Source organism: Alosa pseudoharengus, unplaced genomic scaffold (assembly GCF_046254945.1).
Source record: "Alosa pseudoharengus isolate Yale_2024_CS ecotype anadromous, Long Island Sound unplaced genomic scaffold, YU_APseudo_1.1 YU_APseudo_1.1_scf_3, whole genome shotgun sequence".
Classification (NCBI taxonomy): domain Eukaryota; kingdom Metazoa; phylum Chordata; class Actinopteri; order Clupeiformes; family Clupeidae; genus Alosa; species Alosa pseudoharengus.
The window spans coordinates 19222939-19239214 of record NW_027468718.1 but is presented as its reverse complement, the minus strand read 5'-3'; the positions used below and the strand labels follow the sequence as shown (position 1 = coordinate 19239214).

At 40.2% G+C, this 16276-nt stretch overlaps 2 protein-coding genes and 1 non-coding gene across 5 annotated transcripts in view; 2 read left to right on the top strand and 1 right to left on the bottom strand.

Moving 5' to 3' along the window:
- Positions 1–11452, bottom strand: part of morc3a (MORC family CW-type zinc finger 3a) — a 28644-nt gene extending 17192 nt beyond the window's left edge. Inside the window, exons 1-3 of the mRNA XM_076263456.1 lie at positions 11394–11452; positions 3165–3237; positions 263–395 (exon numbers count right to left, since the gene is read on the bottom strand). Coding sequence (XP_076119571.1) covers positions 263–395; positions 3165–3237; positions 11394–11432 — 245 coding nt within the window. The 5' untranslated portion in view covers positions 11433–11452. The remainder of the gene's footprint in view (positions 1–262; positions 396–3164; positions 3238–11393) is intronic.
- On the top strand, positions 11053–15147 carry hce2l2 (high choriolytic enzyme 2-like 2). 3 transcript variants are annotated; one of them, XM_076263460.1, is made up of 9 exons: positions 11053–11142; positions 12359–12415; positions 12974–13022; positions 13101–13169; positions 13357–13506; positions 13586–13703; positions 13867–14045; positions 14731–14812; positions 14895–15147. In XM_076263460.1, the coding sequence occupies exons 3-9, from the start codon at positions 12986–12988 to the stop codon at positions 15022–15024; spliced, it is 765 nt and encodes a 254-aa protein (XP_076119575.1). In that variant the 5' UTR covers positions 11053–11142; positions 12359–12415; positions 12974–12985; the 3' UTR covers positions 15025–15147. The 3 variants fall into 3 exon arrangements, with proteins under 3 accessions (XP_076119575.1, XP_076119574.1, XP_076119572.1); XM_076263459.1 differs by having other exon boundaries at positions 12359–12731; positions 12943–13022; XM_076263457.1 differs by having other exon boundaries at positions 12359–12891.
- On the top strand, positions 11711–11783 carry trnak-uuu (transfer RNA lysine (anticodon UUU)). The gene has a single exon. It is a non-coding gene; the product is annotated as a tRNA-Lys (tRNA).
- Positions 15148–16276: the final 1129 nt, after the last annotated feature.

Sequence of the window (16276 nt, the reverse complement as noted above, 5' to 3'; positions counted from 1 at the left end):
CCCTGTCACCTACCACCACAAATAGAATTACATTCTGTGGGAAACACTGGATGTATGCCATGTCATTATTGTGAGAGAGGCTGCTTCTAGAGTTAGATTATGTACTCTGACCATTCCACACTATAGTGCTTTAAATAATTTATTTAATTCTGAACAAAACATTATCGTAATTTAAAACTGATATTAAGAGATATGCATTCAACAGGTTTCGTGGTGAAACATACTGTCCTTGGATGAGTGTTCCTGGTTTAATGTGACTCACCTCAGCATCTTGTGCATTTGGTCATAGCTCAACCCGTTTCCATTGTCCAAGAACGTCAGACAGTCAGTGTTTCTTATCCGTGTTTTATCGATCCAGAACTGTTGGGCACTGACATCTGGATCATAAGCATTGTCTGGAGAAAAAGAAAGAAAATGGCAACATGGCAGACATCAGAGAGCAGATGCATGCAGCCCCACCCCACCCCACCTCTAGCCTGGCTCTGCACGCCTAGTATCTCTTGTTCATTTTCATTTCATTCCATTTCATACTAGTCTGGCACTTGACAATACACTAACATTTCAGTGGACACCTTCAATTTATTGCAGTGTTTGCGCCGATTTGGCTGAACGTGATACATGTTTGTATTGTAAGATTCAGCCAGAACTGCGCAGCTCTGCAAGAAGTCGAACGCGCCAGCTGATTTGACACTACCGGAACACAAAGTAGGACAAGATGTTGACTTCAGAAACAGTCCTTATTATAACCTAAGTTTACAATACTTTGATTTGTCTGTAGGTACCCTCTCCACACAACCACCGAAGTCTAATGCTATTTTGAGCCTTGTCAGTGGTTTGAAAATAGGTTATTATTTTTATGTGGCTCCATGCCCGCTGCAACAAGCCATTTTGTTGCTAATGCAAACAACGGTCTAGCTCAAAAGTCCTCAATTAATGTAATTTCATTCCCAAACCAAAGTTTGAACTCATTATCAGCCATAAATAGACTCTAGGTTCTCACTGAACCACTGAACCATCCCTTTAAATATGGACACACCATTTTAAATTACACATTTACGACATAGTGGGGGGGCAGTAATAAACACATTGTAGTAATTCATCTATAATCTTTTAATCTATAGCTGTAGCAGATGGGTATGGAAACCAGACATGTTTTCTTTGTTCAGTTCCCTTCCAGCTAAGCACCAGAGCAACAGAAAAGGAGACGCACCACAGAGCTAGGCCGCCAGCCAGCCAAGCTGCATCTGAGCAAACACACCGACAGCGCCAACCACTGCGCCAGGCAGCATTAGAGTCGCTACACTCCTCTGCCAGATGCAGAGCTAGACCACAGGGCAGGAATAGTACTGAGCAGTACGTGCAATTTGAGTATCAGGCTATAGTTTTTGAATCTTAGCAGATGAGTTAGCGGGTGAGTAGGGGTGGGGGGGTTTGATGTAGGATGACGTCCTGACTGTATCCATGTGGTAAAGCTTGAAACAAAAGGCACCAAAGCAAGTCACATGAATTCTGACATGACTGTTCAAACAGTGGCCCAAATCAGAATCCTTGTATGTGCCAGATTCAAAGCCAGATTCTATGTGACTTCTGTTGTACACATGGTTATGAGAAAATCAGATATTCGTCACATTAACTGGAGGAAATAAAATCAGATTTGTCCTGGCATTAATGGAATGTGAACGTAGCCTAACAAGTAAAGCTTCCTTGCACCTTGGCTGCCTTCTCATTCAGGTGGCCCCTTAGGGCTGGAGTGCACTTTCAAATGTCCCTAGTTTTTATAGAGCATTTCAATCTGCTACTGGAGGCACACATGCACTATGGGGGCATGTCTGTGAGCTCCCATTTACATGCCCACATACAGTAGTGTAGCGCTGTAGATGCCTGGCTGCATTAGCTGCTGGCTGTACTAACTAGAGCTACGTAAAAACGATTGTTTTCGTTTTTTATAGTACCGACTCTTTCGAGAAGCGGAGATCTATCTGAAAACTCACCGGATTTCTCCTTTAACATAGTGCTCTACAAAATGTCGACTCTAACTTGTTTTTTTTTTTAAATAAAATAAAATTGTTCCAAGTTACCATTAGCTCAATGGTGTTTTCTGTGCCACTGGAAATGCCTTAGGAACGCACCTGTTTGTTTTACGCAGTTGAAAGGGTCTATAGATACAGATTTCTTTGCCCCTTCATAACCATTTACTCCTCTACCTAAATAGTGATGGCTATCTATCTACCTTAAAATACTGTTGCTGGTAATGTAATCAGCAATGATTCTCTGAAACATGAAATTAATAAAACTAATTTCATCACCAAGTCTCTAGTAGTTCTGTTCCCAGGAAGCAATCATATACTTGGTCTGTGTATTGCTGAGGATCTAAGTGTTTTCTGTGTCGAGTGTGAATGAGTTGAGTGTTTGAATGAGAAATACTAGAGATGCTGTTAAAAGACAAACTTTAGCAGATCTTGACCTGAATAATATGACGACCGACAATGGATGCAGTGTGCCTAGCATTTAGCGGATGTTGACCCCAATATAGTGACCGACTGCATGCAAGTGCCTATGGGCATGCTTCGTATGAGCACTGCACTAGTTTAAATCAGAGTAGACCACACTGTGTGTTTCCATGGAAACAACACCCAGGCTACCCTGCTATGCCCTGCAGGGGGACCAACCCTTGACAGATGGAACACTTCGGGCACACGACAACACATGACAACCTTTCTCCTACTACCACAGAGCATTAAATGGGATATCTGCCTGGCAGAGGTGGATGGCTAATTGGACTATTAGACTAACATTTGGACTATTAGACTAACATGTACCAACTTGCAAAGTAGGGAACCAGCTCTCAGACATAGTCCCTAAATACATTTAACAAACACATACAGCTTTACTGTTTTTCATCTTGTTGATGGGAGAAGTTTCAACTCAGAAAAAGAAAAGGGTGGGGAGGCATCTGAGTCACACTGACTAATTTATTTCTCAACTGGATTGTTCCAGAATTAGATACAAATGGAATACAGGCAAGCAAGCAAGGACAAAAATGTAGATAGTGTTCCACTGGTTTCATGTTATACATTCATTAGTATTCCAGAATAGGCTGTATATTAGCAGGGAGCAATAGATGTAACAGAAATAAGAAACCTTAACTACAGACTCAGACTCACCAACAAGCTCTGCAATAGCACTGAAAGGCCAGGTGTGACTTGTGGAGTTTGTGTGCAGGAATTTCGGGCTGAGCTGTTTAGAATGAAGAAAATAATGGATGCAGGTTAAAGGAAAACAAACAAATAAGTAAACTACCATTCAACATACCCAATATAAATTGAGAAAAATAAAGTTTACAGTACAAAAATGAGTGAGCATAAACTTGTGAACATAGTTCTTGGATGCCTACAAACAAATGTAGGGCCCCTAAGAAAGGCCTAAAATCACTCTCCACCGAAGTTTGTTTGTTGTTTGTTTTTTAGTGACCATGTGTCTGGATCATGATGCAGTCACCTATGGAAAATTACAGGTGCCATATTACAAGATATGGGCGCAACCTGCACTTTGTCCTGCACTGGTCTTGGCATGAAAGTTGGGCGGCAATCGGTGCTGAAGACTTGTTGATGCATCTCAGACACCCTAAGCAAACAAACTAAGTATCTGAGGGCTATTTCACCAATCCTATATAGTGGATTAAGCTGTAATTTTTTTTTGTTATCCTGGCTGAATTTTAACCTGACTCTCGCCAGATGAATTTCGTTCCGCCTAGCTCCACTCACATCCATCTGGGATCGGTTACATTGAGAGTGATTTCAGCACGAGATTGTATGGTATAGCCAATCAGGACGCAGGGCGGGAGTTTCATAGATGCGACGTAGCGTAGAAGCGACTGTGAAACTGTTCTCAGTGTCACGGGTTGGCTTCGATGTGAGTGGTTGAAGTAGCACGTCAATAGATGACGGACAAGTGGCTTATCCAATCTTATGCAAGGATTTTTTAATAAGGCCCAGCCTTCTGAAGCAGCACTCCAATGGATCGATTCCAGATGGATGAGTGGATCTAGGCGGCACGAAATTCATCTGGCGAGAGTCAGGTTGCTGAGAATAGAAAAGTATTACGATTGTGCCGGTTCTCCCCTACTCTCGCATAGTAAATGGAATGTTGGAACATTGCGCTCCCCAACACACACACGGAAGGTCAGGTTTGCTTCATCTTTTGAGAAGTTTTGTTTAGAAAATAGTCAGGGGGCCAATTCTGAAAAGGGCTTCCGTTAAGACTTTTGCGGACATGTTTTGGTACAAGCTGTCACCCTATTTTTTTAGGTAGAAGACACCCATAGGTAAGATATTAGGGTGGTTGTCAAGCTGAATTTTTTTTTGTGTGACTTGTACAAGCAATTTCAGGCCAATTTTTTGGTTTCCTGCTCAACACGACATGCCAGCAATAAATGTTGAATATCTCCACAACCACAAGGACCATATACATAAAAAAGGTATCAAATGAAAGCTAACACCCATGGGCTGTCTGCAGAAGTGTCAGAATTGACATTTATTGTACAGTGTAAGAGATAACAGAACTAGAACATGAAAAAAACAATCTCCGCCTAAAGAGAACCAGTTTTCAAAACCTCTATCAATCAGTACCCCTATCAACCTTTAAACTTGGCTTGACTTAAACTTGGCATTCCCATAGATAGGGGTACTGATTGATAGAGGTTTTGGGATACTATGTCATGTTTCCAAGCTGATATTCACTTTGAAAACTGGTTCTCTTTAGGTGAAGATTGTTTTTTTCATGTTCTAGTTCTGTTCAATACATGTTCATTCTGACAGTTCTGCAGACAGCCTATGAGTGTTGTGATACCATTTCTATGTATATGGTCCTTGTGGTTGTGGAGATATTCAACATTTAGTGTTGGTATGTCATGTTGAGCAGGAAACCAACAAATTGGCCTGAAATTGCTTAAAGTCATACACACACAAAAAAAAAAATCAGCTTGACAACCACCCTAATGATCATGCTTGCACATAAATTGGATTATATTGCACATTTGCCCAAAATTACAGTAGGTAACATGGAAGAAAATGAAAGCACTTTGGGGGAAAAAATCCGCTTTTACCACTTATAAGAATATGGTGTTAAAATGGACAAAAAAACATTTTCTAAGCTGACAACCTGGCTAGAACACATGTTAAGGGGTTAAATATTAATACTGGATAGGTTGTATGCTTGTACCAAAAAGTGTCCGACAGAGTTTTAATATCAGTTTTGGCCCCCTGACTAAAACCTGAATCCATGTCATAAGATGGTCCCTCACATAATACATCACAAAATCACACACTATGTATACACATTTTTTTTTTGTTGCGGTGATGGCGGTGACAAGCTCAGAGCCGCAACTAGGCGTCACGTGACGGCGATATTGCAGTTATGCGGTTACCGTCCCAGCCCTATGCATGTGATGCACAGACCTGGAGGTAGCTGAATTTATCCTTGATTCAGTTTCACAAAAGCAACTTAAAGCACATATAGGCCTGGTCACACCTAGAACTAGAACTGTTATAGCCATTATAGTTATCGGTACCAATGTGAACAGGCCTTTAGTTACCATGGGGATTTGTTCTATGCAGCTAACCTGGTCCAGACTAGGCTAACAGCCAGGCTTGAATAATTCAAGTAAAGAATTGTGGCCTTGATCCTTCTCTCCCTCAAAACTACAGACCGTTATTACCGTAAAACTCCAAATAATAGCCCGGGCTTTTATTTTCCCAAATCGCCAAACTGCACCGGCTAGTATTAGAGACAGGCGTCTATATGAGACAGGTCTTTAATTCCCTTTACACAAAACTTTTCCTCTGCAAAGATGGAAAATATTATCGATTTAATTATTTCAAACACACTGAATGTCTACCTATATGACTAGGCTATCTGATGACAATAATGGATAATCATTCATTTAGTGTTGAGATGTTGTTCATTGAGTGAGATACAGTAAGATCCAAATAGAGGGGATAGCCAGAACAGATGAAACACGTTTTAATTAAACGTAATCTACAAAGAGATCGTATCACACTGAAAGCTCATATTTTGTCACTAGCAAATAGCCTATATCGGTCCTTTGTCAAATACAGTTGCATTATCAGCGCTGACCAAAACTGTTCAGGAATTATTTATGCAAAAGTGGAACGTGTTTAATGTTTCATTCTCCCTCCTTTTCGGCACGAATGAAACAGCATGAGAGAGCATGAACCTTATTGTTTCTCCAGTTTTGTATTTGCCAAATTTGACAACAGTCTACATTCAAATCATAGCCTACTTCCAGGCTCGCGGGAACATATTTTTGACCACGTGTGCTGAATAACAAAATAATCATGGATGTCCGACGATTTCTCCCCCAGCATATGATTCGAATTTAGACGGCTAAATACGCCATTTCACCGCCGTATATGAGTAGGTCTAAGAGTGAGAAGTTTTATAATGCCCTGGGCAGCCACATTCCACTGCAACTATGCGCAGCACTTGCCACTCCGACTCATCAATAAAAACTGTGCGCGTACACAGCAGTCCCATAGAAGCGCACTTGACTTTACATCATTAACCTATTTCAGTAGGTTATATAGCCAGAGAATGTCCGTATACATGCTCTGATATAGCCTAGTCTAAGGTAAATTCCTTTTCTGACTTCTTTCTCTTTATCGCCATGGCATTTAGAATAAAGAATAACGTTCGCGAACCGTTCTGGTTTTGTTGCCAGCATAAAAACAAGCTTACCATCGGCCTATCCGCAAATTTTAAACACAAGGGATGAATTGAACGATGACGAAGTCGGACATATAGGCATAGTTCATATTGGAAAAAAAGTTATACAATTTGGAACTCTAGCTTTTTCCCACCGCACCGCAGTCTTTTAATGCCATCTAATCATAACGTGCACAGTCTGCGCCATACTTAAGCCCAAATCACACCCAAGATGATAAGCAGCAACTTCATGCAACATTCTAAAACCTTGCAACTGTGACCAGACATGTGAATGCTTTGCGACGGCTTGTAACGACGTGCAACATCTAATTCACACTGCTGTATCCTTTCTGTAACGGTTTCGTGTCATTGCGAATCTTTAAACAGACGATCTGACGGGTTTTAGAAGATTAAATACAACCCGAAACTAAAAAAACAGACCAGGCCTCTACTGGAGACCGGCCTTTAACCCAAACCTATAGCCACGCCAGGCGTTTAAAAGAGACAAGCGTCTCTTAGGGACTCGGCGATTATTTGAAGTTTTACGGTAGTCACAATTTGTATCAAAAGTTCTAGAAAAAACAACTTCTGTCTCCACTGGAAAATACAATCTGGTTCTGAAAGTATCACAGCACTGAGACAGCATAATTGACCAATGACCTTTTAAGATCACCTGATGATGGCATTTGCTCAGTCCTTTTTTGTCAACGACGCTGGTTTTTCTGAAACCGGTAAAGTTTTTTTTATCTGTTAGGCCTAGCATCCACACTACCCCGGCAGTTTAGGGGGCTGTGACCGTTTAAAAAAAAAAAAAAAAAAAAAACGGGTTCCAGAGTGTTGAATTGGTTGAATTAGGACAGTGACAAAATACAGCAAATGAGGCAGAAAGACATAGGATGAGGGGAAACCAGTGTGAGGAGTTGGAACACCTGCAACACTACAAACATATTTTTCTTCCTTGTTTTCTTGCTGTAAATCAGTGCACAAATGACTAGGGTAGCTTGTTTCTCAGATAGATATTAATTTATTGTTAGTAATACAGAGTACAATGAAATTAGTAGCAATCCACATGGTGCATTTACACAAAACAGACAGCAATTAAAATACAAGAGTATAAACTATTATAATTAAAGTGCAGAATATATAGAAAATAGAAATGCTGAACTATAAAACCTATAAGACAGAACAATATTAGCCTACACTTGGTTATCTTTTACAATGTTGTTAGTGCACTTGTGAATATTGGACGCAAACAGGGTAAAAAATATCCTATCTTGTGCTTGGTATTGCATCATTCCACATGTCACGTATTGCTTCATGACAAAATGTATTCTGGAGATCAGATAGATCAGGCTTCTCCTGGTGAAAGATCTTCTGATATGTGACCCCGTCAATGATTAATCATGTCCAAGGCATACCACAATGACTCCTAGATTCCTGATTACAAGATGTGTGGTGTGAAGAGTACTGTAGTCTGACAACTCTGAAAGTCACAGTGTTTTTCCGTGACATAACTTAACAAGACCAGTCATAATCATGAGCCACCTCTTTCCATACGAGCATAACTGATGCGCTCCCATGCCAGACAAAGACAGCTTTGCAATGTTGCCATTCACAACACTGTTTCCTTTGGTGTGATCCATCCTTGTTATGAGGCGGCACAGGCCTATAATAGCTCTTCGTTGTCTAGGGGTTGTTGTTACTTAACTAAAAGCCTTCCGCAACTTGCAACACATACCGCTTTAACCCCCAAATGCTTCAGACATAATCAGTTTAACAACAAGGCTATATTCATGATGCTTATGCTACTGTTACAAAGGTAGGCTACCGCACTTTTTAATGGCTGCGTCAGGTTGTAACAAAGGTAGGCGACATGTCGCTAAATTCTTAACAAACTACAACATTTTTTTTTTAAATTCTGTTTCAACTTTCATGGAGTTACAGCTTTCAAGTCTAACGTCTTTGTGTAAATCGAGTTTGAACGGAGAGAATAGAAAAGTATTACGATTGTGCCGGTTCTCCCCTACTCTCGCATAGTAAATGGAATGTTGGAACATTGCGCTCCCCAACACACACACGGAAGGTCAGGTTTGCTTCATCTTTTGAGAAGTTTTGTTTAGAAAACCTGAATCCATGTCATAAGATGGTCCCTCACATAATACATCACAACATCACACACTATGTACACACATTTTTTTTTGTTGCGGTGATGGCGGTGACAAGCTCAGAGCCGCAACTAGGCGTCACGTGACGGCGATATTGCAGTTATGCGGTTACCGTCCCAGCCCTATACATGTGATGCACAGACCTGGAGGTAGGTCCTAACTGTGATGTGTGTCAGCTTGGCAGGAACATCAGAGAGCGGTCACATACCTGCGGCATCCTCACACTCCATTCCAGCGCTACAGCCAAGCCCAATCGTCGGTTTTCTCATAGTTCAGGTTTTATTTGGGTTATTAGTGGTAATCCAGAAACTCATAATCCAAAACTAAAAACAAAACTTTCATAGTGGCAACACAAAGGGGAAACAGGCCTCAGCTCCCACTGAGCCTTCCAAAACTAATTGCGAACCCCCAAAAAGTTAGGACAGGTGTTCAATTTACCGAGGTAAATTAGGTAGTGAGTGACATCACTAAAGCCCCGCCTGTAAGTCACTGCTTTCCCTGCCTTCCCTATGTGTCCTAACCTCTCCTAGCATCCTCCATAACTATATTATGTCACTGATAGCGATACTCTTGGTGTCCACCACAAGGACTGCTCATCGTATTTGTACATCCTTTCCCAACTTCTTGCGCATTTTTTCCCATCCGAAGAGCCAACATCTGAACGCAGTATTTTGCTGCTCTTACCCACCTTCTTTGCATTTATCTGTTCAGCGGTTGGAGAAAGCCAGGGCTTCGTCTGCTGGCGGAGACTGAGGCTGTGGAGTGGGGTCTACTGAAGAGGGTCTTTCAACCACTTCCTCAAGAGGTTCCATGAAGGACTCTGGTTTAAGAGTCCTTACTTCTGCCCTGTGTTTTCTTTGATTTTCCCGCCATTGCTTTAGCGTCTTTTCATCTGTGACTTTTGACAAACTCCTGATTGTTGGATGATCAGGATTTGAACCCAAGGCAGCAAGCTTTCATCTCTGATAGCTGAAATGCAAATTTGATGCCGTTATTGACATATTCTTTTCTGCTTGTCAATATAACAAGCTATCAGGATTAGTATTTGGATGGACAATCTCCTAAATCTTTTTTTTTTACTGTGACAGAACAAGGTAGGACTCTTTGTCCAGATTTAAAGAGTATGCTAAAGGTAGCTATTATTCTGACTATTGCAATCCCTATTACCTTTCTCGTCTCCTTTCAAGCAGCTTGGCCCTTGCTACTAGGTCTACATTTATTTTCTGCCTTTGCCTTGCAGTCCTCTATTTGATGACACCTATATAAAAATCAAAAAATAATAATTTGGTCAAAAATATGCATTCAAATATGAACATGTATTATGTTTAAAACATGTTTAGGCCTATTAATATCAAATGCCTCATTTATCTGGAATATAAATAAGATATTTATAGGCTATTTTATATTTATAGGCTATTTGCTGATGATATTGTGATAGAGCATTGCACTTCTACTCAAATATCTACATCAAACGATGACCTTGACCAATAAAGTGATTCACTATTCACTACATAGCATAAAGTGTTTTCTGGCATTTCACCTAGTGACATACAGGTTACAACACCATGAAAAGGTGGAATGACAAAATGTATAAGAGATTAAACTCACCTTTATGGGAGACTTTAGGGCAAAGATTCTAGGGGTCCTTCTGATGACGTCACAGCTGTTGTTATCATAGACTGTATACAGTCTATGGTTGTTATGGTTTCAAAATGAAGAGTGATGTGGATATGGCTAATGTGGATACTGTAGAGATATTGAATGTTTCAATGCCCATAAAATCCGGCGCAATTTCACACTGATACTAACTGAAAACGTCTGGTCTCTGACCCTTCTAAAATACAACATGCTTACGTCGGTGTTGCAGGCTTTCAGTTGTACCATCAAATATTATGCAAAATGATAGCATGTGATGATCAGGCAGGCCGCTTGTCTCTAACCAGCAAGACAGACAAACTGTTTCCGTTTGACAAGGAAACGAAAGCGAAAGCATTTTATTCATTGGTCTGAGAAATCATTCAGCATCCCCCGGGTTTTTGAAACATTCCGGGCGACGTAGAGATGCGTCGTGTACGTCTTTGACAAAGGAAGATGAGAACCATTGGGCAACACCGTGTGTGACAAGGAAAATAATCCTCGCGTCACCATAACAACTTAGCACATGACGAGATCTTCAGAAACGCCTCTTCTGCAAAACTAAGTTTATTGAAAGTTGAGACAAAATAAAGCTGCCAGACTACGACACATTCGCATGGTAAATAACAACTTAAGTTTGTTGTTCATTTGCTAGCCATTAGATATCTCCTCTTCCGTCCGTAGCCAGCTAACGTTAACGTTAACGTTATGCTAAGTGTTTTGCTGTGATGGTTCTAGTCACATGGTATGTATATGCTACTAATGCAGATGACACGTGGTGGTAGTGCCTCTTTGCACATAACAATAATATAACATCCAATAAATATGCCTCCTAATTGTGTTGATAAAAGTCATTAATGTATCACTTACTGCGCTCAGAGGTATGCCCCGATCAGTCAGCGCCGCCATTTTCCCCGACACAGTTTTCTTTCACGCCTCGCTGGGGGAGGACCGAGGACCGACTGGTTAGCGCAATCGCAGTCGAGAGCCCTGTTCCATCAGAAAAGAGAACGATAAAAAAAGTGCCGTTATAGTGGCTTAGCGAAGTGAAATTACACTGTGCAGTCTGCAACATGAACAGTTTAGCAAAGGCGTTATATTGCAATTCAGTTATGTCTATATATATAGGCATACTAATTTTGTGTATTGTACATGTTATGTTAGCATAGCATAATCACTCTTTCAGAGCCCGGATAGCTCAGTCGGTAGAGCATCAGACTTTTAATCTGAGGGTCCAGGGTTCAAGTCCCTGTTCGGGCGAAATTGTTTTGGGGTGCAATAGCCTAGCTGCTACCCTACCCTACCTGTAGAATGCTTCCAATGTTCACATCACATCACAGCGGGTTGGTTCTTAGCTGCGAAAACAATAACCAACCAAGCAGGGGAAGCTTCGGTTGATTGCAGATTGTTCCATCTAAAATCGAAAAACAGAATTTAGTTTGAAGTAGATTATGTTTCAATTTACCATGGAAACGAGATAAGACAAATTTCACATGACAACATTCAAAAATGGTCATTGAAAAAACAGCCTCGTACAAGTTAAGATTCTAGGCAGATATTCTAGAATTTATCCATCAGTTTATTTCGCCAAAGATCCTTATATTAATATACAACTGTCTCTGATTTCGCTTTGACATTCTTCTTAATATTTTCACAATAAGACCGGTCTGTCCCAGATAAGCTGTGATGGAGACAAGTAGGCCCATTTTTGAATGTGTCAATCATTTGCATCCAGAACAGTTTACCGTTTTAAATGTAAAATATCTAAAAATCTTGAAAATCATGAAAGTCTGTCTGCACTCTCCCATCACTGAGGCTTCTTGTTCATATTTCAGGTGCTGAATACACTCAAAGTCACCTGGAGCAGACACTCAAAATGGAATGAATGCTAGGTCCAGTTTTCATTACTTACTGTAGCTTTGGAAAAGATCTAAGTTATCAAAAAAAAATTTTTTTTTAGATCCCACGGACAAGTAATGGGCATGTGGTAGCGTGTTTTGTTTCCAGTGAAAATGTCAGGCTTATTATGAATAAAAACATCAGTGATTCACTGTGCTGATGCTGAAGCATATATCTGAAGTTGACGGTGTCACAAAATTGCATGGTGTGCTAAGTATTGTTATTGTTACACCCAGATTGTAATGTTGTGCCAAATGTCATTGAGTGACCAAATGTCTGTGATGTCTGGATTTGTGTTGTCTGGATCAGGTATGGACAGCTTAACTACCATTTCAAATATGTTATTATGCTGACAATATAGTATATAAGACTGTCAACTTGGCACAAAGACTAGAGATTCAAAATGGATGTTAGAGCTGTGATAATATTGTTCATCATCACAGTGCAAAGTTTGGCTGTACGCACTCAGGTAAACACTCAAAACTGATAGAATCTGTTAATTTTATATTTTGGCAACAAGGATACCATCGTAATTGGTTCTGTTTAAATAGAGGTCTTCCAATATGAAGGAGAAGAGAAGAGTCCGAAGAAGATTTTCAGGTAATTGCCACCACAAACACAAGACTATTTTTTAATCACAACATGCAGCCGTTTACTTGATTTTTTCCTAATGGTTAGATGATCACACCATGTTCAATGAGATGACAGCCATGGATCAAATCATTGAGGCCAACGAGTATGAAAGAGGCAAGTCATCATTTGTAAACATTTCCCCCTTGATTTCCATTTTTTACTCACTGAATTTACACTGATTTTAAAGCGTAGTTTTATGCTTTTGAGCTAAACTACAATGTGTACATTTTCCATTTCTGCACAAACTCAACATTTCACATATACTTTACTTGAAATAGCATTCTTGTTTTTTTTCTTTCAGCCACCATAGTAACCGAAGGAACAACTTTAAGAGAGGGAGACATAGCTGTCTCCAACATGGGTGGAAGGACATGCTTTGCCAGAAGCTGTTTGTGGTCTAAATCTGTAGATGGCCATGTGTACATAGCTTACACTTTTTCACCAGAATACAGTAAGTGTCAAAGTCAAACGATTATATCTTGGTGTAATAAAGGTGGACTTACCAGTAAATTTTTTTTATAACTTTGAAGATGAATTGGATAAGAAGACCATCACGCAGGGCATGGAACTCATTGAGGAGGATACCTGTGTTCGCTTTGTGCCAAGGACTCACCAGAGGGACTACCTGGACATCAAGCCGAAGTCTGGGTTTGTATCTCACCAATATGTCGTATGCCAGTTTCCTTTCCTTAACACGGCAAGTCCTTGTCAGCTGTCAGGCTTCTTTATACCGGTAATCAAGACTTTGGTGATACTAATACTGATCCAAAAGCCCTCTGGAATACTTCTTAAAATTAAATCTGTGGTACAGGTGTTGGTCCTACCTGGGGGTACGTGGCGGAAGGCAAGCTCTGTCTATGCAGACACCAGACTGCATGTCATCCGGTGTGGCTGCCCATGAGCTCATGCATGCCTTGGGATTTGTGCATGAGCAGTCACGAGCTGATCGTGACAACTTTGTGACCATCAAGTGGTCGAACATCTGGAAAGGTAAAATAGAAATGTATTAATGCAGGGGTTCTCAAAGTTTTGATTGGTAAGGGCCAATTCAGGAACCCAACATTGAACTGAGGGCTGCCAAAGGGGCGGGGGGAGAAAAAGAAAAACAAAACCTGGGAAAAAAATCCCATTTGTAATCATTTTAATGACCAGGTTGCATCTCTACAGTTTATATTTATTGCATTAAACACATTTTAATTCATAACTGAGGCTAAACCTGGCAAAACTTGTGAAAAAATTGCAATTCACACACAATCCCTGGGGTTCTCTACCCTCAACAGACAAATTTGGTTCTGGTTGCAGTCCATTTCAAAAACAAACAGTCTCAGTGTGGATTTAGAACAAACAGTCTCAGTGTGCCTTGCTTCTTATCAGCATAGGCCTTATTCAGGGCAAAGCACCACAGGAAAACCTGACGGCCACAAAACACCACTAAACGGAGATTCATTCTTTTCAAAGCACACAGTACAGTTGTACAGTTTTACAGATGTTATCAGATGTTATCGCGGGCCGCCAGAAATGTTTCCGCGGGCCGCACTTTGAGAACCTATGTATTAATGGAAAATGTACACCAAGGGTTAATGAAGACGGTTATCAGTTTTGGTCATATGATTATTATCATCATTATTAGTAGTATTTCACAGCTTTACTTTTTTATTTTGCTCCGTACAATCAGATCGTTTGAGGAATTTTGAGAAGTTCAAAATGAATAACCTGGACACTCCATATGACTATGGATCTCTGATGCATTATAGCATGTAAGTGGGTTTTACACTATATAAATTCCTCAATATACCAGGGAAAATTGACGTTGTACTAATGACTTTTTTTTTCATCAAGGTATGCCTATTCTGAAGATGGGGATCCCACAATAGTTCCAAAAAACAGCTGGAATGTTCAGATGGGTCAGGGATATGGCCCCAGTCGTTTGGATAAAGTCAAAATTAACAGACTCTACAAATGTGGTTAATGGTTCCTTGTACACAAAAGAAAAACACTGCCTTAATGCTTACTGACTGTGCTCTGCTGTTTGTATTTAGTCATGTTTAATGTGCCTAAGACTGATTAAAATGCTTATCTTGCTTATTACTTATTTGAACCTTTACACGATTTCCTTCTGTGTCTGTTTATCTGGTCTGCCTGTCTTATTCATGTTTATACCATGGTCTAGGTTGAAAAGGGTGTCGTTTAAAAAGTTATATACTACACCTATAAAATTATTATGACGTTGCTTGACAACGCCTGAGTTAGTCCGCTCAGCTGTGACTTATCAACATTCCACAGTGTTGCGATAAACAGCTGAAAAAACTAACGATTTTAGCTCTAAAACTCATTTAGTATTAATAATTGATTTCATATTTATTTATTTTGTAAGTGACCATGGTATAAACGGGATAATGCCCTTCGATGCGTCCATTATCAGAAATAAATGGACTTCGCGGAAGCAACCGCCCTCCGCTTCGCATCGGACGGTTCACGCCTCCGCGTAGTCCATTTATTTTTAACAATGGACACCTCGTCGGGCATTATCCCTTACATAATAAAGACCTTAGCTCTTGCAATATTGCTGTAGTATTTTTTTTAGAAATATAAAATACGCCCCTTATATCTTGGTCATATCTTTGCCTATTTTGGTTGAAAATCAGGAATGTTTACATACACAGATTGGTATTAATAAATGCACAGATGCACCAATATTGCTTTCTTATAGCAACATGATGCAAGAATGTATCTCTTGGGGCCAATTTTCAATGTGGGTACAGCTTTAGCGTAATTTCATCAAAATGAGTAATTATTTTAAAGGTTGTATCAGCGATTTCAGGCACAAAAAAGGCCCAAACATAATTGATCACATATATCTAATCTTTCCTAACAATCCGTTAGCTGCCTGCCCCATAAGCAGGCCGACAAAAAAACGCATCTCTGTAGGCAGCCTAGGCTCCGAGATCTGTACACAAAAACAATAACAGGGGTTGGCAACCACTCAATAGCAAAATAAAGTGTTTCAACCAAAAACCGACAAGATGCGCGTTTAGGAGAGTTTCAATTGCACGGGAGGGAGGGGGAGGGAGTAGCGAGCTAGCTCTCTGTTTTGTTTGAACATCAACAGAAGTGACGTATCCCCGCTATCGCTGATACAACCTTTAAGGCTTGAAAAACAACATAGTATTTCTTTAATGAGAGAACATTCTTAAAAATCATGATTTCACATATTGTCTATT